We start from the raw sequence: 26,174 nt of genomic DNA, 5'->3' as shown, positions 1-26,174 counted from the left end.
TACAGTCCAAGTAACCGACCGGCAGAAAATTCTTCATTTAGAAAAAAGGGACTCCATCCTCTAGAAGATAAACATTATAATTTGTGCATTAATTATAGCTCACTTACCTTCCTTATCCAAAGGCCTGTATTTCCTCCTCCCAACTGGATTTAGAAGCAAAGGCCTGAGCCTTTATACAAACAAGCTAATGGATTCTAATGGCTTACCCTGATGCAATGTCATTTAATCACAGGAGCACTTCATTTTCCCTGCTGTATTCAGAGAAGGGAAAAAAATAAAGACTGCCTCCACATTCAACCATCTCATCTAAACACCTCTTATTTCAGTTTTCAAATTCCATTATTCCCATTATTCTCATAGTAGTCAAATTTTCTGATGTTTTCATCTTAGTAGACTCTTTCCTCTCCCTTAAATTTAAGAGAAAAAAAAAAATCCATCTTTAGCTCCCTATATTTCTCAGATCTCTTTTCACCAAATAATTCTAAGAAAGTCATTCATCTATTTATTTATTTTATAGTAGTTACCAGTTTTGCTCATTGTTTCCTTAACTGTAAATTTACTTCATAGGAAATCAGTCCATATTAAAAAAAAAAAAAAGATTACTCCCAATTTAATTACATTACTTTCACTTTTCATTTAAAGTAGCTAATACTTAAGCAATGCTCCAAACACCAGGAACTGGCAAACAAAAAAAAAAACCCCAAAACACAATCAAAAAAAACCCAGATACAACAACCTAATACTATATCTGCTTTTCAAAGACTTTTCATCTTCATTTCCCAACTGTCCCCAAATCCCATTCCCACACACTGGGAAACGTTTCTTTTCGTTTCCTTCTCTCTGTTCTTACTTATTTCTCTTACTTTTTACTCCACACACTCTCAATTCTTTGTCAAGACAATTCTTTCTCCATGGGAGTGGACCGGAGGCCCTATCAGATAGTACAGTCACCGGTGCTTCTCCACACCCAGGGTAAACAAGACAAGCCCGTCCAATTTCTTCTCCAGTACCTTCTACCTATTTAGCCCACTGGGGCCACCCGCTCAGTCTTTTCCTCTCCCTTCTTTCTCTTCTCTAGTCACTTCAGAAGGTCGGTAGATGCCTTCTCACAGCATTTCTCCTTGGCAAGTACCACTCAGCCTGTTGTTTCCTTATTCTCAGTCATGTCCTATACAAGAGGCCTGCTTTTAATCTCATGATTACAGGAAGGATATAAAGTAAATAATTAATGCTGGCACTCCACCAATCCCACCCATTTCACTAACAGGTTAATATCACATGTGCACTCCACCCCATCTTACTCATAAGAATCAATTCCTTTTCCTCTCTCTCTCTCTCTAGAGAGTCTAGAAGACTCTTAACACCACATCTCTACTTGCATTCCTCATCATCAGCATAACTTCTTTTCTTTCACTTGGCCCAAACTCTCGACAAAAATCCCACTAACATTTAGAAAGAAACAGGGTGCTTAGCATGGCTAGGAAGAACAGAGTAGGAAGTAACACATCCACAGTAAAATCTGCAGCTCTTTCAGAAAGGTGTAATTTCTCATGAGGAATGACAAGGCGCAGGGGCCAAACCTCACAGCACAATACCAGAGCACAGTCTGTCTTTAATCTATCTATCCTGGGGGTTGACAGTAAACACCTACAGAACAGAAAGGTGGAAGACCAGAAGACCTCACCTCTCCCCAAAAAAAAAGCACCACATCTGTTCAAGGTAAACGAAGGAACAAGAAAGCAGGTGAAGAAGCCAAAAGAGTTGTAGCTGCCAAGTTATTTCAAACAAAAACTTGCCAGCCATTCAATCCATTCCTTGATTCCTTTCAATTGTACAAGCAGTGTTATTGTACAGGCAATTATTTGTGTACGTACTGTTTTTCCTAGGGCACTTAACGTTCCCTTGCTTTTGCCAGAGTTTTCCATCTATTACAGCATCTAACAAATCCATGCACAATTGCGACGTTTTCTTGATAGTCTAGTACATAAGCACTAGAGAAAGTTGCCAAATAAAGCCTTTTGCTTATGAACTTTTGAAAGGCGTTGTTACTGAATGCCACACAGTAGAGTGCAACTGCTCTGTAAGGCAACTTTATGTCTCAAATGAAGCATTACAAGAAATATTTAAATCACATTTTATTTTTCAAATTCAAAAATAACAATTAGCTTTATTTAACATGTTACACATCTCACAGATTTAAAATATCATGCTCTATTTAAATATCTGAGTGACAACACTATACAAATAAAATGTTACACAAAATATATTTAAGAAAATGTTTTGGTCTTCAATCTGAACAATAAATAGACAGGCACTTCTACATATACAAAGGAAGCAACCACTATTTAGAATAACTCTTATAAGCAAGATGTGGAAATACAGAAGAAAAATCTGAATTCTGAGAACATAACTCTACATGAGACATCATGCAACTTCAAAGTTTGTTTCAAAATTCGAAACTCTTAGGATCTGCACAATTCTAGATTTGCTACCGCTTTATAGGAGATCCAAACCATGCTCTCGTAAGCAATGTGCAATTTCAGTTATTTGCATCAAATCAAGCTACCTGATCACATTTAGTGCCAAAAGAGAAAACAAGGACTGACCAGAGTAGCTTTTCACATAAATAACATGAGCAACAAGTCAGCTTTACCTCATGTAAGCTTGGGGCAGGAGGCAGACCTAACTGTATCTACTGCCCAGCCCCAAACAAAATCTGTTCTTCCTTTTCCTTATATATTCAGCTCTTTTATGGGGTGTTTCAAACAGTATTATGCTTTTTTTGTAAAAAAAGCATCATCTAATAAAAGGATAAATCCTTCAAACACAGGCACGCTTTGTACAAAAGATCATAAGTGAAGGAGAAAATACTGTTCTGGGGTGCAAAAAGACTGAAAACTATAAATTAAAAAAATCCAGTAAAGTCTAAGAGTGTTTCGTACTTAAAGTAAAACTACATTCCTCCAATTTGTGAATTTTCAATTTACAGTGGTTTCCACACACCCACACACAAACACTACTCAAGGAAAAAATATCTTTCACCATCACAATTAATGAAAGATGCATTGTAGTAGGCAATCCCTGTTTCCAATACAGCTAATCAGTCACTGACAGCTAGTTACATCCTTGAAGTCCTTTTTAAAATTAATTTAAGACAAATATTGAAACATAATGACCACCAGGACAGTGGAAAAGTCAGGACCAAGTCTTCAAGCCATCCCCTCAAATTTTAGTATTATTCTCATTTTCAAAAGTAGAGGAAAAAGTTTCCAGAGAAAATTAAACTATTAAACAGAGCTTCAATGGTCCACCAAGAAAGTCAGACCCAAACTTGGAAAGTTATATGGACTTAAGACACTTATGCACATTACTTTAACAATTTAAGTGTGGATCTTGCAAGCGTGTCCAAATCTTAATCATTTCTTGAGGTTTTCTACTATGTACTAACATTAAGTTTGTGTAGGAACATATGTTATTTCTGTATTTCTCTTCGATATCAAATGTTTTGAAGCCTTTGTGTTTTTCCGGAGCAAGCCCAAGCTTCTGAAGGCACATTCCAGTATAAACATCATCAATAGGGTAAAGGAGTACCTGGTCAGATGCATTATTCAGTCTTAATGCCAGATCACCAGAGTACAGAAACCCACCACCTCCTGCGTATGGAGGATATGAACCTTCATAAACACTTTCTGGGATGTAGTACTTCAATTTTTTTTCTCTATGAGGTCCAGCATCTTTGATCACATCGCCTATAAATAAGTCTTTGGCTTTGTCCTTTGATAAGCTCTTCAAGTAATCCAGGATCTGATGGGTATTCACAAAAACATCATCATCACCCTTAAAAATAAACTGGACATCTGCGCAACTGCTGCTGACCCACTTCAGAAACAGCACCTCTTTCAGAGTTAAATTGAAGAAAGTGTCTCTGTAGTTCCAGAGGAGAATGTCTTGGTGGGTTTCACTCTCAAATTTTATCATGTCTGAGAGATCAGGAAAATTATCCTCTGGTGGGGTCTGTCCAAGTAAGAAGACCCTTTTGACTGTCACATCCCCCGATTTTATTTCCTTGCCCCAGGATTCCCTAATTGCTTGCCTTCTATCAAAATGGGGTGTAAGTGACTTAATAGCCAGCAGCAGAAAAGGTTTATGTTTGCACTTGTTTGGCTGATCCATTAATAATGAATAATTTCTACATCTCAAATAAAGTAGAAAGTCTTTGAATCTGTCTGGCAAGTTTGCAAAGTCACTAACCTCTGAAGGTACCCACGGGTCAGGCTCACAGGAACTGAGAACACTCGAGTTAGAAATTAAGTTCTCTTCCACAGTCATATTGGAAAGCAAGGTCAGAATAGGGTTGTACAGCAGTTCCAGCTTCTGTTGCTGTTTGTTCCAATAAGCTTTGTGAGGAGTGTATTTTCTCCAGAATTTGCTGCGTGGTATAATAACACGGCCTTTTGCATTCTTCTCTTGGCTGCCGCTTTTTGAGACTTCCACAATCACATAAATAAAAATGTTTACCATCATCAGAATTCCCAGCAGCTTTAATCTTCTGCGTCCAACACTCATTTCTCATATCTGGAAAGAGAAAAAAATGACAGATTTTTTTAGCCTTCTTCCTATCGAGTTCTTGATCTCATAAAAATGCAAACTACTTTCAGACTGTGCAAGTTAGTAGCCTAAAAACAGAGGTTACCTACACCCCAAAAAAAGCAAAAACTAACTTACCTCTAATACATGCACACCTACAGCTAGTAAGGGTTTGGGGTTTCATCAGCAAACAAGAAGCTGGTAAGAATGTAAAATTTCCATTCGCTACTTAGGAATTTTACACAGCATTTCACAGTGCGTCTAAATTAGCCAGCAGTTTTTGCTCCTTATTTAAGTCTCCTTGAAACACCTGACTGTATAATAATTAGAATCTGAGCCCTCAGCTTGGCAAAGGCAGACAGAGAAACTTTTTTTTCTGCTAGTAAGGTGAGCTTAAGGGTATAGAATAAATTGCTATACGATAAGGTCAGTTATTTTTAAATGAAGTTTCAAGCTTTTATACTTGCACTCTTATACCTTCCAACTACATAACAGGCAGAGCTGAATTTTAAAGCATAGAATTCGTTTCTGTCCATTTCACTTGGCTGTTCCTTGGGAAAGAGGCTGACAAAACTGGCCAGCTGCATTGCTGGTATTCAGATCTCTGCAAACAGAAGAGAACATGAATTTTGATTTTTTTTTCCTCCAACTGGAAAAGAAAATGAATGGCAGCAGAAAGTGAAAGTGTCATTATTCCTAGGAAGGAAAAAGAAAAAGAAACTGAAGAGAAATCAAAAAAGGAGGGGAGAGGTTTCCCATATATGTAAGACCAGGAATACTAAGTGTACATCTCTTTGTTGCAGCAAAGGTAATTTTGTGACCCATCTCCAGTTTTTACTGAGAGAGAAAATGGATCAATCCCTCTTTCTTCCACAGCTGTCAGAATGAAAGGTGCACAGTACAAGAAGCAACATGAAAACAGTGTGTTCCTCTAAAGTAGTGCTTATCAAATTGTTTACTAGCCCAGGGGGATATCAATGTACAAGCTACACAAAATTTAACAAGCTATTCTAAATTGGGAAGTCAGACTAGAAAATTATGAGAATGAGTAAGGAAGTTAGTAAGACTACATTTAAGTCAGATACGGAACTTATTGTCGTAGATGCTTCCAATTGCCAGGAGAATAAATGATTATTGGAAGACCAGAAAAATCTAATGAAACGGAAGATTTGTAATGCTGTTAAGCCCAGTTGTAAACACTGCCTCAGAGGTCCTAAAGTCACAGAGCAACAGCAGTCAGGAAGGTACGCTTGAGAAGCACACCTTGTACTTGCTCTTCTTTTCATTTTATTTCTAGCCATCACCAGACACCTGAGCTAGACTGACCCTTGGTCTCTTCTGGTTTGACCAGTTGTATTTTCTTTTACTCCTCAGCAAGTTAAACACAAAATTTAGTAAGAAAGCAGCAGCTGAATAATCAGTAATCTTCCCCCCCCCCATCATTTGACCCCTGGATTCTCATTAAATCCAAGGGCGGGGGGGTGGGAGTATTTCTGAATTTAAATAAAAAGCCACTCCTAGAAACAATGGACTATGAGAAAAATCCCCACTCTTCCTTCATTTGACCTCATGTCCCATCTGCATATTTATCTTTGTATACGCTCAGGTTACATCTACTTTATTTAATGTCCTGTTCTCAGCCAGCTATGAAGTTTGCTGTTCTATTTTTAAAGTAGTTTTCTTCTATACCTCGAAGACAAAAACATACTTGTGGTCAGTACCATCATTTAAGCTAAACAGCTGAACTGTTAAGAACGTACTGGTTGGCCACACAGAGTTCAAAGAAACTTTATCTTCCTCTTTGAACTGCCACAGCAGCTTCCACTAAAAACAGATCGCTATATACTATTTTTCTCCACTTCCCGTTCAGTACACACAAAAATATGGAGAAGCAGCTATCCCGCGTTTTGTACCATCCCCATGCAGTTCAGCACGGACATCAGTGCTATCCACTCTGTCGTGTATAGCACTTCTCACTAGAACAACAAATGACGTGGTATTTGACCTATGATCCCAGGACTCCCGAGCAACAGGGTGAGAAGCTCCTCCCTATTAATAGCTAACGATCACAGAATTGTCAAGAGCTCAGCCGGAGCCTGATCTTCCAGGATATGTAGCACTACACAGCTCATCTGTTCAGAGCCCCCAGCTACTAAGCTATGAGTATTTAGCACCTCTAAGTCATCTGGATGCTTGACCTGAGACTGTTCTGAACACAATGAGACACCATTGTGTGCAAAGACTTTATTTTCAATCGCTTAACAAAATCCTTCAAATCACTAAGTCTTTTGGGTAAGCATTCAAATTCTGTCACTACAAGATCCTCCTTAATCTTTCTGGTTTTCACTTGCAGCCTTGCAATCCCCTGCAGCAAATGAGACGGGCATCCTACACAGAAAAATCTCCATTTACTGTTAAACTTGGTAGAACTTTTCATCAGAAAAAGTACCAGTCTGGTAAGATGACACTGGTTCCATCACATAAAGCACGGTAAATGCTATCAGTCCCATATGTAAATACTTCCAGTATAGTTTTCAGTCTCCTTTTCAAAAAGCTATCCAATATTGGTGATAAAATTAAATATTTCTGATAAAAGATAAGTAACAAGTGACATTGAATATCAATAAGAGTTTTAAGACATGAACACACCCCCACAATTTTGCATGAAAGCATTCTTCTCTTCTGTAATCAAAAAGCTATCTATATGTGTTTTTTATCAATTCGTTCAGAATATAACTCGTTAAGAATATCAAACCAATACTAACGGCTACCAAGTAAAAAAGGGATAAAAACTGCTTTGTTAAAGGAGCGTCCTTCTTCTAAACTAGACAAAGACAGGTTGTGTTAAACACTTATTCATAGTGTTAGATCGAGGTTCCTGAACTAAAGCAAATAGAAAACAATCAGACTTGAGAAAGGCTATTTCTATAAATTGAAATAGAACCCTCAATTTTTCAATTAATACGTATTAGCTTTAATTATTACACCTGAAGACAGCAATTGATATAAAAGGATGCCAGTTCGGCAATTGCACATTAAGTGAACTGGATTTATCACAAAACACAGTATTACAACCCTCATCACAATGGTGGGGGGGTGGCAGGGGGGTGGGGTGTTGCATTTGTAATGTTTGCTAGTGGAGGGGTTGGGTTTTTTATGCGGAGGGTGCGGTTTTTGTTTTGTTTTGGGGGTTTTTGTGGGTTTTTTTTTTTTTTTAAGTAAACACCCACAGCCCCTGCCTCAAGGCAAATCTCATTTCTTCATCTGCTTTGCTGACACTGCAGTAATTGACCAAAGTGCCAGCATGATGGAGATTTTGTGCGCTGGGCAGCTTGCTAAGGAGTAGCATCATAGAGCACAAGACAGCGCCCATTTCCTACTTACAGCTTACCGACAGCAATCTGGGCAGATCACAACAACTTTCTCCTATTCCAGTAATAGCTTCTTCTATCAGCATTAATATTACAAAAATTCCCAGCTGCTTCCTTTGACTGCTGAGAATGGAAGATGTGTTAGGGAAGCCAAAAACAAACTAAAAGTGATCTGGTTCATACTTAAATCTATCCGATGCATTTTTATATGAGTTTTGTTGAAGAACTGACATGAGCAGTACAAAACAACACATTACTTGCAAAATTCCTGTTGCTTTAGGTGTTAAAAAAGGGCTAGAACACATAGCTAGCTAGCAGAAAAAGCAGAACGCAAGAGTAAACACTATATATTGGTAAAGCAAATCACAGTACACACAGAACCTCTGGAACAGAAAATCCTGCAGAAATGTATTCCAACTTCAGCAGGTAAGGTGAAGAGAGTTACCTATACTCAAAGTTGATCTGACACACAGTTTTTCAATGCCTGTTCTCAACTTCTCAGCTACACCGATATGAAGACTGTTTTACCAATCAGTTCAAGTTTGTATAAATGATTACATTTCTGCTTATGTAACTTCCAGCTGTGCAGAGTTATGTGTCAGTATCACTGCATACATGAAGTCCATTTGTTCAAAGCCTTTAGAAAATATGCATGTAGCTAGGAAAAAAAAGGGTTAACATTAACCATACTCTGGATAAACCAAGGTTCTGCTACAGATACAGAAAGATTGATTCTGCAGAAATGGGGGGGGGAGGAGGGGAGAGTTGCCCTCTTCAGCTTCACTCCACTCTTACACTTCACTGCAGTCAAAACTAAGGTACTGATAGAAGGGAACAGATTTATGGAATCACAAAAGCAGCACTGGGATGAAGAGATGGATGGGAAAGGCAAGCCAGCGGAACCTGGGAAGAAAAACAGCTTCACTGTGAGACCAGGCAGCAATCAATAAAACAAGATGAACCGCCAACAGAAGAAGAAAACAGGTATTGCAAAGAAGCCATGAGCTACAAGAAAAGATTCTGAATGCCCCAAAAGCTTTCAGTCCAAATAACATTAATGCAAAATGGTGAGAAACTGTTCACAGATTGTTTTTAAACAGTATTATTTTATGCTTTATCTCAAGAGTGAATGTATTCCATATGCCTAAAAGGAACCTATTCAGAAATCTAGAAGAGTAGGTGTAAAATGAGAATCAGAATCACAGAATCAATCACTCTCCTGAGCTGGAAGGGACCTATGAGGATCCAGTCTAACTCTTGACTGGGAAACCTAAAAGTTAAACCATATATCCAAGAGCATTGTCCAAACACTTCTTGAACACAGAATATGAGCACTCCATCCAGTTCCAGGAATAAATTATACAAGAGACACTCTTTGCTGGAGGCAAGAATTTACACAAACAGGGGCCATGATGCCTCCTGACAAAAGACAGGGGTTACACCTGGAAGAGGCCAAAATTAAGGTCAAAACCAAGAAAAAGTACATCTAAGTGTACCAGCCCCTAACTGAAGGCACACGTGATTCATCAGTTTGAACTTCTCACATTAGAGTTAGGATCCTGCAGAAGAATTCTGATTAGCCCTGTTACAGCACTTGATTTTCTGTAATGACTTCACAAAGTTAGCATGTGAAACACGTGATGACAGCTTTAACTTAGTTTTTTTAAACTGATGCTACTAAGACATTGCTATGCACAAAAATAAACTTAAACCTCTAACTGAGGTTTAGCTATAGGAGACAAAAACACAAGAGAGAGGCAGGTGTTGCAAAGAAGTGGCTTAAAAAGCAAAGTATATTTAGAAGTTCAGAAAAAGCAATCCTCTATAGGATAGACACAACGAAACACAGTGGATTCAGATGGTGCACTAACTAGTCCTCTATAGCAAGATGTCAAAACAAACACACCTAGACTTGCAGTCCCTGAGTGCAGCCTATAATCAATCCAAACAGGAATTCTGAAGACTTAGAACTTGCTTCAAGATCCAGATTTTGGTAGATGCTGGACATTGCCCAGAACTATGAAGTAGTTTCTCTTTCCCACAGTTTTTAAGCAAGGCGCTACTTCATTTGAGTTCGAGATGTTACCATAGATAGTAAAAACCTTCAAGGTAGGACAGGCAGGTGCTCTTTTGGAAAGGTCACCAAAACATAAAGGGCATTGATAAGCATGAAAGCAAGTGGCAAATAGATACTTTGAGGTCAATCCTACCAATTTTACCAACGAAGCAACAAAAAAACCTCTTTCCTGAGAAGTCAGACCAAGTCTGTATCTAACTTATTTCATTCTGCTTATATTCAACAAAACACCCACTGAGTGTTTAAAATCCCAGAGGATTAACTGCTTACACATTAATTGAGATATCATAAGACAACTTCAGGAACGCCACTTACCTAAATGAGTAGAACTTTTATTCCAGCTTTCTATTTATCAACCCGAGTATCAAAGAACCATATATTCATACACCAAATACTGATCATATTTGTTGATTTTTAGTGATGTTAAATTTAAGTTCCTAACCAGTGGAGCCTCTTACTAAGATGCCCAATTGTTATACATTGAAGCTTCTTCTGCAGCACTCTACACATTGTCTCAGTCTCTGTAGAGAGATTAATTTCCATCCCAAGCTTCCCCTTGGAATGCCGTAAGAGTATATCTATAGCTTGAAATGAAAAACAAGCCTTCAGAAGGGAGCTACAAAAGGGAAAGCAACTGTTACCTCATGTGTCTTAATACTGACAGAAAAGTCATCCTCCTTGCTCCTAAGTACTGAAGCCCATGATAAATCATGCAAGTAGACAGATTGCTGGTGACTATTTAAAATTTAACACCTAAAAAGGTATTATTGTTATTATTGCAGGAGGGTTCCATCATTTCCCTTTCAAATAAAGGGCTAAATTTTATTAAAAACACCACTGGGCATGATGCAATGCAACAATACCCAGCAAGGATCTTTAAAAATAGTTTCAGGTCAGCAAGTAGGTTCACACAGCACAACACTGAACAGTGCAAGGGTGTTAGCTTGCGTTCAAAAGGCAGGGTAGCCTGTGGTAGCACAGTGGCCCGTGCTGCATTCCACTGCACAGCACGGGCATACCCACAAACTCTTCCAGCAAGATGAAGAAAATGCAGTATTCCTGTTTATTACATAAAGAAGGAAAGTTTCAGGGAGCAAAAGACAGGCAACAGCCATTTTCAAGGTTATAGTTCTATTTAAAAATAAGTTTAAATGGTGTTTCTAGGGGTACCAAACATCAATTTCTTCACTCCGAGACCAGTCCTTTGCTATTAAAGCATTCTTCCTATATGCTTTTACTTATGAATGATATTAATCTCTAGTCCCAACATGAAAGCTCAACAGCAGTAAAAGTAAGCTGTGACTACCAGTGAGCAGTCTCAAAAGCAGCGTATCATACAGATTTGCAACTAAGCAAACCACCCAAAGCAGAACTCCCTTAAACCAGCCTAAATATTTAGCACTGACAATTAATAATTCCCCTGGGAAAGGAAGATCAGATAACATGATGCGGACTACCTCAGGTGGTGTTCCTTCCCACACTGCATATACCCACACAAGCATTCCAGCGAAGTGCTCCACAGCAGATGCAGCCATAGTAGCACATCCGTACTTTAAGGCACTAAACCAAACCTAGGCACACTCAATGCAACCCCAGAATGAAAGAAAAAACAGTATGTTTAATCAGACTACCTGCCTCAACCCTCGCCTCTCGCAGCAGTTCCAGGCTGTTGATCCACAAGCAGCTGAACCGATCTAATCGCCTGACCCTCCTTTTGATGGAGACTTTCTCCTCCTCCCTTTCTGACTCCAAGAACTCAGGTCCAATCCCTCCCTTGCACTGGCTCTGGTGCTCTGCCAGGCCTCTCCGTAAATCAGTTCACATCACTAACCCAGCAGAAAACTAACAATGACCAGAGATGCACTCCAGATAAGCACCAGAGCGGCTACAGTGAAAGCACACAGCAGAGAGAACGGGAGCGGACGGATCTCCCCTCTTCAGCAGGGATGACAACACACCAGGAACTGAGCCTTGGTTCTGGATCCATAATCCCTTCCACCCTCTAACACAAGAGGCTATCTAGCATCATAGCAATGACAACCTTATACCTATACCCTCGTGCAAACAGTCATATAATGCCAGTCTTTGAACAGATCATGCAGACACAAGGTAAAACATCGAAGTTTTTCTCCTCCATTAAGTCTGGCAGAAGCCATGATCTTTAACTGCAAATACTTGTATCTTCTAGTGAGGACAGAAGTTATACTGTATTTTCTAAGTGGGCTGAGTAACCTGTCTGCATTATTTGACTGCCAAAGCCAAGCATTAAAAGTCAATTTATTTACTGGCGCTTACAAAAGATAAGATAATCCTTACTACCTGCAGGTATTATACCTACCACTCTACTGGTTCAGGACTAAACTATCAGGAATTTGGCAAAACAAAGCTGTAATTCAGGTATCTAACAGATACTACCACCTTTTTCTCTTTGCAGAGACCAGCTATAACTGAGGCTATAGCAGACTTGGATCTCACCATGTAACTTCATTTTGAAGCCTGATATCCCTTATAGCAGTTGTACACGTAGCACAACTTCTGGTAGTTCTAGCAATAGCGCATGCAATAGTAACACTACAGTTGTGAAGATAATTTTTTAAATTATTATTATTAAACACATCACAAGCCATATGCAGTCCCTCTAACCTCCCGTGAGACGCATCAGTTCTTCTAATACCTCAGTTCTGTTCAGTGAGTCAAAAGACATTCCTGGATTGAGCAACAACACAGTTTTAGAACGTGAAAATGTTGTTAAGAGCCCCAGGGTGTTATAAAAAGTCTGTGCAATTTCCAACTTTAAAGAACTTGGACACTCTATTTATTTTTCAATCGTACCTCTCTTTCCCCTCAGAACTTTACACAAGTCCACTTTTACACAATAGTAATTAAGAACTTCTTAAGAACTGGCAAATATTCAACAGATACCAGTATTCTGCTTCTGCAGAAGCACATCACAGTGGTTACCACTGATTAACAGTCAATATTTTCTGTGCTCTTCAAACATCACAAACAGTCTCAAACAATGTTCCAGTTGGAGGAAAGTTACCAAGATAACAATACACTACACAAAGCATCAAAAAGTGCAATGAAATTCAGAGCAGTTAATGTTTATTTTAACATCCGTTTTAATTAATTGCATATACCTGCTTTGAGCCATCTTTCAGCATATTATTTGGTTTTGGGAGAAATCCTATTCTTCCAATATTTTAATACCAAAAGACACCAGTGCAACTTGGGCATGGAATTTCAAGATCCAAGTAAATAGCAAGACTGGAGAAGGACGTGCTTATATTTTCCTAAAACACAGCCCGAGGCATAAAAAATTATAAAGAGTCTGAATAAAAGCCAATCTAACTTCACATTCTGTTTCCCACTAGTTATCCTCAGCATATTTGCATATTTTGCTTAAAAAAAAAACCCAAAACAAAAGCAAAACCAAACAAACACACCAAAAAACCCCACACCCAAAGAAAAACAATGATACAGTGAGGCATTTCTCTAGTAGTATTCCCCTGGGTATCTGTAGTAAGGTATTAGAGGGCCAGGAGCTGCATTTGAACCATGTTTAATTACTGTTATTGAACCTAATTTCACTTTCTCCAATCCCTCTTTTGAGCCCGTTTGTATTTTCTACTTTTATGAATTCCACTGGTGATGAATTCGTCAATTTTTCACACAGCGAGAACTTGGGATGACTTGCTTTTCTATTACCACACAGGAGGGGAACCCTCAGAAAATACAACGTAACAAAAAAAATTGCAGTTATTTTCTCTATGTACATTTGCCATACCAGCTATATAACGAACCTTTACCTGTCCTCTGTTCCTTCTTTGCCACAATAAGAAGTCCTAGTCATTTTATTTCTGGAACTATTTTGCACTTCTGACTAACCTTGTCTTCCCCACCCCCTCCCTTCTATTAGGTCATTTTTGATATGGCAACAACCACAAAAAAAGCATTTAGTACTTAAAGCTCACAAATAAGAATTTGTGGGGACTTTTTTAGAGCTATATGTCAATGGGGCTTGATATAAGGTGCAAGCCAGATAGTATACTCAGTCTCACTAAATATAATAAGGAGAGAGAATTACTTCTAAAATAACCACAAAATTTGAGAAAGAACTCTTCCCCACACACATCTCAGGGTATTCCCACTAGCTTAGAAAGCTTTCTCATCTAAAATATCCACACATGTAGCTGGTTGTCCAAGACCCTCACAGCAGGTAGATGATGCTTTTGCCATTTACTTTTTCAGGAAAGTCATCATTGTCTTGTGACCCATATGAAGTTGGATCTTCTCAATTCAGTTTCCAGCACCCACAAATTTTAGGACTAAAATTATCAGTAATCAACACTTATTTTGGCTGTCTGGTAAAAAGATTAACTGGACCTGAAGCCTCAATGTTCCTAATACTACACTTAACTAACTCGGTTACTCCCAAACCATGCCCTACAATTTAAGGGAATGAAGCATACACTGCACAGAATCATTGACCGTTTAATCAGTTTTGTGCTACACTTTAAAAGTTACTTTGCTTATCTTATCCATGCCACAACTCCTTTCCCAGATGGATTCTGCCCCATTCTTCTGAGATGGGCTGATGAAAACAAATAGTAAAATCCTCATAAATATTAAAATCAATCTGAAACTGCCAGTGTGAAAGAGGATTGTTAGACAGTTGCCAGTCTTCCAATGAAACAAACATTTTTGTGGTCATCTGCTCAATTCAGCCTTTGCCTTAAAGGTACTGCTTCCTTGTTACTTACTATTTTCCACTCCCCCTAACCCTCACCCGTGTACTCAGCCGCTTCACAAAGTAGCTTTACAGTAGTTACGATAATAAACTTGGGCCCTCATCAGCTCTACCACTCGTTTATCTTATAGGTTAGAAACTCAACACTATCTTTTCAATCTGAAACTAGTACAGGATTGAAGCCTGTTACATGAAAGAAAATGACCCCCAAACCTCAATCAAGCATTGGAGCGACCCGAGGCATAGTGACAAAGCTCTCCACTGTCCCTCCTCTTCTGATAGTCCATTTGTAGCCCTATTCCTACAGAAAGGTTCTCAAATATGCTCTTGTTCTGGCGTTGAAATAATGCCTCTCAGCTTCAGTAGTGGTTTTCAGAGAGTTCTACATTGCGCACCCCCCCAATTACAACAAAAGCTTCTGCAGCAGCAGCAATACTGGAGCTATCTACAGACTTCAAGAAATAACTGCACCGTTAATTCTCAATTCATTTGACACATCACATTTGCAGTCACAGGGATAAGAGCTTAGACCCAGCTTCTAAAAATATGCTGAATAAACATATGTCTGCACACAGATGGGCGAAAAACCATAGTTTCCAACTGAAATGGTGTTAAAAAAAGGAAAAGATATAAACTGTTGCAACTTCCCCACACAGAAAACGTCTCACTCCATGTGGCATTTAATCCAGTATCCTACAGAAACTTTTTTTTTTCTTTAGTGGTTAATATACTTAAGACAAGCTGATCTAATGAACATGTACTATTCAATCCAATGGTAATTAACTGGATTGAATACAAACCTTTAAAGCGTTGTAATGTAGTACTCATAAGGTCCATTGTTTTAATCATCAAAATGAGGCCCGCAAACTATTTTCAACAACCCAAACTTTCCATCAGCCAAAAAAAAAACTATGGTGAAAATGAAAGAATATATTTCTAAACTTTGACTGACTTTATCGAGCACTAAAGCAATAGTCCATATCTGAACAGCTCCCTTCTCATTCATTCTTACAGGAGCTACCATATTATGAAGGTGATATTCCAAGAAGCCTATTTGGATTATTTTTCCTATGATGGATTGAACGCAGCAATTAAGGAATGCAGCCTCAAACAGCACGTAAGGTGGAAATTAACATCACCGTTGCATTTACTACTATATAAATAAAAATTATTTTATAAAAACATCTCATGAAGGTTATTACCCAACATACGAATCTTAGAAACGCGAGAGAACATAACTTTATGCCTTAAAGAATTTTAGGTGCAGCGGTACATAAAATACATGGCATTTTCTTTAAATACAATCTAGAATTGTAACTCACAGTCCAGTTTTGTGAACCACTGCTGGCTTACAGAATAGAAGTTTCTATTTTAACTACAGAACAGGTAAATATTTTCCTCCACACAGGCTGATAGTGACTGTCATCTGGCACCATGTAAATACACACAAAATGGCTTTATGATGTTAGTTATACCATCTCATTTGTTTCCTATGATCCATAGGACAACTTCCAAATATTCTAGGCAGCTGCCTCCAAAAAAACTGTGCAATTACTATAGAAGGAAGGCACAAAGAAGTCATCGTGCACCCCACATGAGCTACGGTTCTGAAGTGAAAGAATAACACAAGACTCCACTTGCAGCCTCTCAACCTCATCCAAGTCACAACCATAACCCAGTAGATAGAACGTGTTCTGACGAGGTTCTTCTACAGCATAAGCCAGATTTGACCACACTCCATCACCGGGTCTCACCAAGACTCCAAATCGCATGGGTTAAGAGTCAGTCTTCATAAGGTAAGAACACCATACTACAAGCTTGTCAGTAGACAATCAGATTATCATCGAAGCCAACTCCTGTAGGTGCAATGCAGACAGACCCTGCAGCTATCTGAAGGGATCTGTGAGCACTACAGACATTTAAATTTCTCAGACTACGACTACCTAATGACAGCAGGTTTATCCTCTGCATAGTCTTGCTCCTCAAAGCAATCAGATAACGCACAACATTTAAAGGCATTGCTCAAAGCAGTTATGTTAAGATGAAATACAAGTAGTTAACTTGTCAGAAGCTGCTACAAAAAGGTGGGGAAATCCCTGCTACATTAAAGTTTGTAAAAGCATAATGAGAATCCAAAACTCCCTATCCCTAATAGCCTACTTGACTGCTGTCCTAAGACTACTGACGTCAGCTTCCAACTGTGGTATTAAGACTGAATAGTCCTTTCATTTACTGCTGAATGTTAAGTTCTGAATATCAGAATCCCAAAATCTTCAGAATAAGTTATACTACTATGTTTCCTGTCACCATTTTGACTAATTCCAGGTGCTTCCCTCCCTCTAGCTCCTCAAACAGGAAAAAGAAATTACCAGAACATCACCTTTTAAGGTACACTATTTAAAATAACATCTGTGAAACACAAGTTTTGTTGACTTTATATTACTGCTTAGAAATATTGCAGCAACACCCACAAAGTTTGCATCAGCTTATCTTTACAAAGTAATTCAGGACAATAAAAGCTTTTTTTTAACTTAATTAAAACCAATTTCTGCGAAATTCCTGCCTGACAGAATACTTACAGTGGAGATCTGGTGGTATCTCTTCCATCTATCTCAAACTGAACACTTCTAACCCTGAATCAAACTGATAAAGTCACAAAACCTTCAACTGGAAAGTGATCCATTTTTTCATCCATTTTTATTTAAAAAGTCAGTAAATCACTCAGATCATCCCAACCCTGTCTATATTTTAAGTTATTATTATTTGAGTTATTCTCTCACAAAAGATCTGGGTTTAATTAAGAAGATATTTAAATATTGTGTACCTATTGAATTCAATGCAAGTTAGGCCTAAGTATTTCTTTTACCTGTTAAAATTAAATCCTTGGATTGGCTGAAAGAATGTTCAGTTCATATTTGAGTTGTTTCAAGTGTTCCTAAAGAAGATCAAGGTATAAACAAGGAAAGCCCTTCGGTCATTATGAAAAGTTTTCTGTAAACTCAATCCCAGGTTTAATGTACATTCCAATTTTTCTACTGGTATAAACTACTTGAGTTTGGTCATGATTTTCTACAGGGATAAAAAAAGCAACAGAGCTCCGCATGTATACACCACAGTTACAATAAAGCAATTTAAACCATGGCAGTGTCCCTATAAATTAGTACATTGTGCTATTATTACCATTCTACACTGGCATACCTGCAGCCACACTAAGCATCTATGAAGGTGTTCCAAACTGCATGTGCAAAATAACTTGTGATAAAAAAAGTTTGGTTTCTTTGTTTAAGAGTAAAAAGGGTTTGGGTTGTTGGTTTTGGTTTTTTTTTCGGTAATTGAGATGTCACACTGACAACCAAGGGTAGATCTCAACTTGCTGTAAAAACTAATATTAAAGTTTAATACCTCAGTATTTGAGGGCCCGCAGTAGTGAAAGTGACCTGCTTTTCCCAATCCAGTATACAAAAAAAAAAGAAAAAAATCACATGTCATTCTAAGGTCAGTTCAAGCTTTAGAATTATGACATTGTGCAATTTGTTAGGAATAATCCAGAGCTGCCAGCTTCTGATTTACAAACTTCAGTTTTTACGCATCTTTGAAAAGGCTTCAGCTTGAACAAATATTAACAAATCAACAGAAGAGGTTTAACTGAATGGCAACAGAGAAATATTTCTTGGAAGAAAATTAATTGTCATTCGTCACATCGATTACAGGTTGGGGGTACAATTCCATGGTGGTTTAAAACAGTTTCAGCCATGGCTGACACATTCCTGTAATTTATTCCCTCCCCTATAAACTGCACAGTCCCATCCCACCTTTGCACTGATTTGACTGTGGTGAGTCAGTTCAGGGAGCTAAAGAGGACAATAAAGAACCTAGCAATACAGCAGCAATTAGTTTTCAGCTGGCTCACATCACTAGATTTGCTTGCCACTGTGCTGCACAAACACCAGTAACAGTGCAGGAGGGAGAAGACTCACAAAGCCAAGCAGATGCCATTTTCAATCATCTTAAGCTTTCATGTACCAGCACACTGCCGCTGCAGCCTGACACTGATCTTGTTCCCACCTTCACTCACAGAGGTCCCACAGGCAGGGCCAGACAAGCACCAGCACCCCACCAGAAGCAGATATCCTTTAGGCAATCTCAACCATAACAAGACACACCCTGGGGTTTGAATTTCTCGAACACTTTTTGTAATCAAGTCAGCAGGTTAGCTATTGAACTAGCATGACCCACCCATTTCCGCTACTCCTAGTGTGGTCTGCTGGAGTGTTATCTTCCCGTAATTACCGGAAAGCTAAGGAAGTCGATAATGAATTACCTTCCTCCCAGATATTTAGCATGTGGATCAATGCTAGTTCTGGTAATAAAGAATGAAGAATGGGTAACATGTTGAAAGCATCAGTCAGGTTTGCAATGGACGTTTAAAAAGATAAAGTCTGCTGGAGAGACACTGTCTTACTTCTTACTTTTATGCTGTATTTGAAATAAAAAAGGTGATTTAGTGTACCTATTCAAGATGCAGATAACCATAATTTCCACAAACAAGACAATTCATCTCCTCCTGGCATCTCTTCCAGCTTTATCTTAAAACCAGTAATTACTACTGCCTTAACCATATTCCAACCACCTTTATGTCTGCATAGAGAGCATTCTCTATTTAGTCAACTAACAAAACCGTCCTTCAAGCACCATACCTCAAGTCATCAAAATTTTACCTGTGCTTTGTCTTCTTGCCCGTTTTAGACCGTCAGACATAAGCCACCTACTAAAAACTACGTTCAAAAGCAAGGATGCTATAACTTGGTATGTCTGATGAGGTTACTGCCCCCGATCACCATTCTGCTTTTGGGTTAAAGGTAAACAGACACTGGTTTTCAATTTGACTTCCACGAGACGCTGCCTTTGCAGCCAGTGGCTGGGACAATAACCTTCCCAGCCATCTCAAGACATGTTTCCCTGCAAGTGCTATGCGGTTAGTCAATCAAAAGTCAATTCAAACCAAATTCACACTGTGAATATTCAGGTCAGAATTCTGAGATCTGCCTCTGAATTTACAGTACTGAACTACATAAATGTTTAAGAATGCAAAACTTGCATTTTAAAATGCAAACACATGAAAAGTTTTTCACCTTTAATTGGTTTTGGTTTCAAGTGTAATTAACAAGTAAAATTAACATGTAAAAAAAGTTTTTCACCTTTTGAAGAATTCATTTAAAGTTCAGAAAATCAGTGGAGTTGTAAGCAGAGAAGTTCATTTTTCTCATTCAAACTTGTAAAACGTAAGATACAGATCTCATTCCAGCCTATCAAGCTTAAGGAAAACGGAACAATTTCTCCAGCAGTTTTAGGCAGCTAAAGATGCATATAAGTACCAGGAGGATTTTGTGAAACTTCTTTAAGCAGGTTAGGCAGCTAACTCCCGTTTTTGTTAATAGCAGATAAGCACCTAACCCGATTAGAGACTTCTCAATCCAAGCAGGAACTTCTTCTGTACGTGTTAGCTGCAGACCAATGTGAAGTATCCACTACATTTGAGAGTGGTTCGAGTAATCAACTTTAAGCTGTTTTGCATGTCTTTTAATTGTTTTTATTCAAAAGCAAATCAACAATAAGTTTGCAATAACATTCTCCATCCCAAAGGCAGCCTTCCATTACCATTTTCTAGCATTCAAATATCAGATTAAAAAATGTCATTACTCAAGTATGATGAAACCGCTAAATTCACGTTACAGTCTAACATTCAGCCGCACCGCTCCTAAACTGAATTAAAAAATCCCACTCTTCCCCAGTCCATGAATTCCCGTATTTGCACAGTCCACTGTTATTACATTACGTATAACCCCAAAGACAAGCAAACAGAAAGGTTATTTCTCAACCCCCTTGGTTCCTCAATTCAGTTCACAACACAGCTGCACAAACAGCCAGGCCAGCACAAGAGACAGGCGTCGCAGACAGGAGCACTGCTTTAGCTGCTATGCCTCAAAACGGCACCAGCCTAGAGAAGGATGGTATCAGCAGGAAGCTGGGTGCAGGCTGAATGGCAGGTGTCTGCGGCAGGAAGCTGAGCATCCCACATGCACGCACACCTTGGCAGGGCATATAAACTTTCAATACCACACTGCTACTGCAAGTTTCATACAAATATGCATATCCTCTGGTGGTTCATACACCATTGAAAATTAATCTTTTATAGAAAAAGAATAAAATTAGTCATCCACCAAAAAAAAAAAAAGTCAAGATTTCGTGCTCATTTGATTTAGAGAACTAACTTACCAATTAAGTGAGTTAGTCAATCCACTCTCAGAGTAATTCTTCTGTGAGCTTAAGATGAAGCAGCTGCTAACTTTCAGAAGTTATTTACAAAGATGAACAAAACTAGTTCCAAGTTAAATGCTCTTCAGCTCTTACTATTGTATTTCTCTCCAACAACAAAGCTTTCTTAACCAACTGCTGATTAAGTTGTTTCATCAATTCTCCCTTTAAAAATTTCAGCACCACACCCATCACACACTGGGATTCTTTTCCTTATTTAAATGCTAATTGCTTCTCATGAGACATCAATTCAATCATTCTTTTGCACAGTTCATCACAAGACATTTTAATGATCCAGACTTTTCACTGGGTTTTACATGATCTGGAGACCTGGGGAGGCTTACTTACCTGTCTTTTAAATCCTAAAAGGCCCAATGAAATCGGTGAAAAAGATACAAGAGAAGTGCAGGATCAAGCCCAAGACACCCGTCAGTTCTTCCTATGTTAAAAGCAAAATGTGCCTGAACAGATCACAAATATTTATTCCCCAACTTTCATTTAGTGACTTGCTCATTCTGTACTAAAATGATGGGAAGAGCCTGTATTTCATTATATCATCATCATCTTTTCTTGGTTATTTTTTGCTGTTTTTTAAGCACAAAAGGATTGTGCAATGCAACTATGAAGTAGCAGCAGACTGATAAAAACATCTAAATATACATTTGTGAGGTCAGAACATGGCATAACAGGGAGATTACATTAGTAATTTTTGTTAACTGCACTCACAGGCATAAATTCTTCTCTAAACCATGTGAAGCACTTGTCTGAATATAGCCTACGACCACACTAGAAACACCAAATACAAATCCGGTGATTTCTCATGCACACAACCATAACGACCGCACCTTCTTCCTAAACTAATTGTTAACACTTTGGTTAAAAATGTTAGTTTACAAACAACCATTAAGGATTAAAATTGGGTATACCTGAAAAATATTTCAAAAGTTTAAGTTTGAAAAGCAAATGGATGCCCACTTGCTTCAAAGTACTTCTACTGCATAGTAATAGAAAATATAATAAATAGACATACTAGGAAAAAAATCCCAAAACGACAAGCTATGAAAGGGACAAAGATGGTTTCAAACTTTTGGAAGGTGATCAATCCTAATGGCCTTCCAGAAACATTAACATGAAAACCAGACATGTTAAAAGGCTCATTATTTTAATGAAATACATCTTTTTTCTATATTCTGTACTTTCTACAAAAACACACCAATCAAACTCAATAAAACAGATTATTAAAACCTTGTTGCCACAATAAGTATACTCTTGCCAATAGCTTCCCCCCATCCCCCTCTTTGGCCTATTGACAAGTTTTATAATTATACAGTTTAAGAAGCTTTAAGCGTGTGACAAACCTACAAGAAACCTACCAGGCTCTACTACTTAGAGTGCAAATGCTTCAACTGAAAAAGAAGAAATTAATGGGATTTTTACAGCAGGAAACATAACCAAATCCAGTAAAATACAGAGATCTGGAACATCAACCCTTGATGCATTTCTGACAGAGCTGCTCAGTCACTTTCCATCAAAACCCACAAGTCTGACAGCAAACAGAAAAAGCCCATCAAGTAACTATCTTCGTGAAGTTTCACAAGCTGTCTGAAGTAAAGATTTTACAAGAGAATTTGACAAAAATGAAGTCATCTGCTGAAAAAGAACAAGTTACCAAAGAAGTTGGCTGAGCATTTTAATTGACACTGTTCAATTTTTTTCCTCTCCTTTAGTTAATTTGGAGAAATACAGCTATACAGATTTCAATTAAGTACACATATCAATGACAAGCCATCCCTGCTTCTTGACTGTTGTGATAATGACAATATTGGCTGTGGTAGGAGACATATGACTTCACGTCCTATGTTTCAACACGGTCAGCACTGACATAGGCTGTCTTTTACCACCACCATTTGTTCTCCTTCAAGTGGTTTCACACAGCCAACAGGACAAACCACTATCAGAGCTAGTCCCATTACAAAAATAGCTGCATAGGTGGCAGTGAAATGACAATTGCTAAGGCTCTTGGCATTGACAAGTCACCATGGAGGAGTACTCCTCTGAAAGACTTCATTCTCCAAGGAGTCTGATGGGTAGGCAATAAGATGAAAACTCACATCCTGCATTTTTTCCCTCCATATACAGTGTAACTTATTCATGCAGACAATTGCATGTATTTGTCAGTATAGAATACAAAACCACTTTATCCACTCCTCATTTTTCATCAAAGTCTTTCTGAGCAAGCACTACTTCTATACTGATCTCCTCAGCAGCACCTTCATTACCCAGAAGTATTTAAAAAATTTAGGAGGCGCTTACAGGCAATAATAATACAATTTTTGACCACCAGTGACATTGTGTTCATTAGGAACAATCTCTAGGGAGATTAGTGAGCTGTATCTATTATGAGACAGGGCATCGGATGGCTAGCTAGCACTCCCAGTCATCTAATGCATGACCTTCAAAACAAGTCCCTTCAGCAGTGTTACCTTGCTGCTGTACCTCATTTTCCTCCATTTTCCTCATCTATTCATAGTACATGAGGAAAAGAAACAAGCAAAAATCCAAGCAAAACCAGTTTACAGATAACAGAATTACTTAAGTTCTTATTTTTGATCACTTTATGCAGTGCCTGTAGCTTCCTTACAGCCGTACAACAGTATTGCACAACATCTCAGGTAGAAAGTCACACGGTCAAAGCAAGCAGCAAAATCGGGGTTTCCTTTAAGCCAAAAGATTTCGATTCTAACCAACAGCATTATATTTTTAAGTATACGACAAATATTCTGTATTTTAATTCATCTCCACTGCAATTTTTTTTTTTAAAGAGTCTATTCTCTTTTCAAGTTGTTCACGGCCCCAGAGGAAAAAAACATCAGAAATTACATCTGCTGCACAAGAGAAGCTGATGCTCCGTTTTGTTTCCTCCGCGCATTTGGTAATAATTCGGAGCTAATTCAACTCCTCCGGTGGTTTCAACAGGCATTAGGCTGGGTCACTGAGATAACAAGGTAGCCGTTGCCAGCAGCCAGCTCCTCGGCTCGTCATCTCAACAAAGCACCAACTGTACCACTCACCGGAGTGTCATCTGCTCCCCCCACCCCACCCGCGCACACACACACCCCTCCGTGACAGCACGAAAGTCTGACGCAAAAGCGGAACTGCAAGAAGAACGTGAAACCGTTTTAAGCAACTTTAAAAGAGAACTAAATTCGAGGCTGTCTCTCTTTAAGACAGGGGAGGAATAATTAACCAGAAATTTCCTCAAAGGAGAACGCTATAATCATGTTTCCTCAACAACTTTCAGATTATATATTTAGCATGTAATTTTATGCATACATCCTTCCACAGCCAGATTAAAGTCTTCTGTGCCCAAACCCACTTTCTGTGTCCAAAACAACATTTAAAAAAAAAAAAAACCAAAACAGGGAAAAAAGCAACTGAACCAAGTAAACTCTCAATTTGCATAGTTAAAACTAAACATTAGTGTTTAATAATCAACTCCAGCAGCACTGAGCATTTTGGGAAGTCGGACTAAAGGGTTACTCAAGTAACTTTCACCATAAATTTTTGCAGGATGACTAATGAATTGTGAGCTGCAGTTTGGCCACAATCACAGCGAATAACCTGAAGTCCCCTCCCGGCGGGGTGCAGTATGTCTCGGGAAGTTAGAAGGACTAAAAAGCATCATCTCGTGAAGGAGCACATATATTCAGGCTAACTCTAGCAAAAATATCATTTTTCCCCTTTCAGATTGACTGAAGTCCATACTTCAGAGCCACCACCTCAGCACTATACTGTAACAGCAAAATCCTAACACTGCGCAGACATTAATAATTAACCTACTCGGTTACAGCTTGCTAATTAGCAGACCCCACGAGCTGTGCGAGTCTTCCAGCTCCGTCACCACCCCCGAAGAAAACCCGACGGGCGCTACCGTGCCCGCGTCCTCCCCTCTGCTTCTCTCCTCCAGCCAAGGAGAGGACTGCAGCAGCACCCAGCACTGCAGCAACCCTACGTCTTAGGTTTTCTTAGGAAAAAGCTCACGGTTTCAGCATCCTTCTCCCCACGTTTAAAAAAAAAAAAAAAAAAAAAGCGACGACAAACATACGGTCATTTAACTCGGCTGAGCTGGCCTAAGTTTCATCCATGCCAACAGATTGCGCCTCTGCCTTCCTCTCACCGAGTTTGTTGCAACATGTGCCGGCTGCCGATGCTCCTGTGCGCCAGGGTAAAGATCTCCCGTCCGCGTGGTTTAACCCCACCCTTTCCACCGCCTGTCACCTCCCCCATCGGGGGGGGGGAATTAAAAAGGCCCCCAAAATCCCAAATAAATATATATACGTCTCCGACCGTTCGCCCCCCACCGTCAGCTTATAGCTGTCAGTACACAAATAAGCTAGAGGCTACGAGGAAGAAAAACCTCACGATCTGGAAAACAAGGGGAGGCAAAAATTAAGTTAATTTTTTTTTTTCCCCGCCCCTCCTCAGCCCTTTTCGCAGCGCCGGTCCCCGCCGCCCCGAGGAGGCAGCGCTGGCGGGGGCAGCAGCGGAGCCCCCTCACGCACGTACCTTGCCAGGCTGCCGCGGGTCTCCGCCGGGATTCTTCCTGCCGCCGCCTCCACATCCACCATGCTTTTGTCCGGCCGCGGGCCGCCCGTACGCGGTGGGGGTCCCTCCGCCCCCGGCGCCGGCCTGCCGCCCTACCACGGCCCCTGCGGCCGGCGGGGCTCCATGCCGCCGCCGCGCTCCGCCAGCCCCCGCAGCGGGCGGGGGCTCCGCACCTGAGGGCGATGCCGGGGCGGCGCCGAGGCGGCCACGGAGGGCTCGTTCCGTCCCGCCGCCTCCCCGCGGGACGGCGCTCGCCGCCGCCGCTCTCTCCTCAGGGCCGGCCGCGCCGCGCCCCGGCGGAGGTGCGAGCCCGCGGCGGCCCGGCGGACGGAGCCGGACTGGGAGCGAGGAGAAGGGATGCGCGGGGAAGAACACCGGCCCCAGAAGAGGCGCTCTGGGCGCCGGCGGCCGGGGCGGGGGGGCCGAGGCGGGCCGGCCGTTGGAGGGGGCGGGAAGCGCCTCACTTGTT

General features: G+C 39.8%; 1 protein-coding gene across 3 annotated transcripts; it reads right to left on the bottom strand.

The window, feature by feature from the left end:
• On the bottom strand, positions 1-26,174 carry B3GNT2 (UDP-GlcNAc:betaGal beta-1,3-N-acetylglucosaminyltransferase 2). Of its 3 annotated transcripts, none has more exons than XM_075147585.1 (2): positions 25,667-26,174; positions 1-4,575 (listed from the first exon to the last, which is right to left on the bottom strand). In XM_075147585.1, exon 2 carries the CDS (start codon positions 4,564-4,566, stop codon positions 3,373-3,375), a length of 1,194 nt encoding a protein of 397 aa, XP_075003686.1. In that variant the 5' UTR covers positions 4,567-4,575; positions 25,667-26,174; the 3' UTR covers positions 1-3,372. The 3 variants fall into 3 exon arrangements, with proteins under 3 accessions (XP_075003686.1, XP_075003687.1, XP_075003688.1); XM_075147586.1 differs by lacking the exon at positions 25,667-26,174 and adding an exon at positions 23,981-25,473; XM_075147587.1 differs by lacking the exon at positions 25,667-26,174 and adding an exon at positions 25,206-25,473.

This window comes from Calonectris borealis, chromosome 3 (assembly GCF_964195595.1).
Source record: "Calonectris borealis chromosome 3, bCalBor7.hap1.2, whole genome shotgun sequence".
Classification (NCBI taxonomy): Eukaryota; Metazoa; Chordata; class Aves; order Procellariiformes; family Procellariidae; genus Calonectris; species Calonectris borealis.
Note: the sequence above shows the minus strand (reverse complement) of the source record. Positions and strands in the feature narration are given on the sequence as shown.

Coding starts and splice junctions, on each gene's coding strand:
- B3GNT2 (XM_075147585.1), bottom strand. CDS start 4,566: ATGAGTGTTGGACGCAGAAGATTAAAGCTGCTGGGAATTCTGATGATG.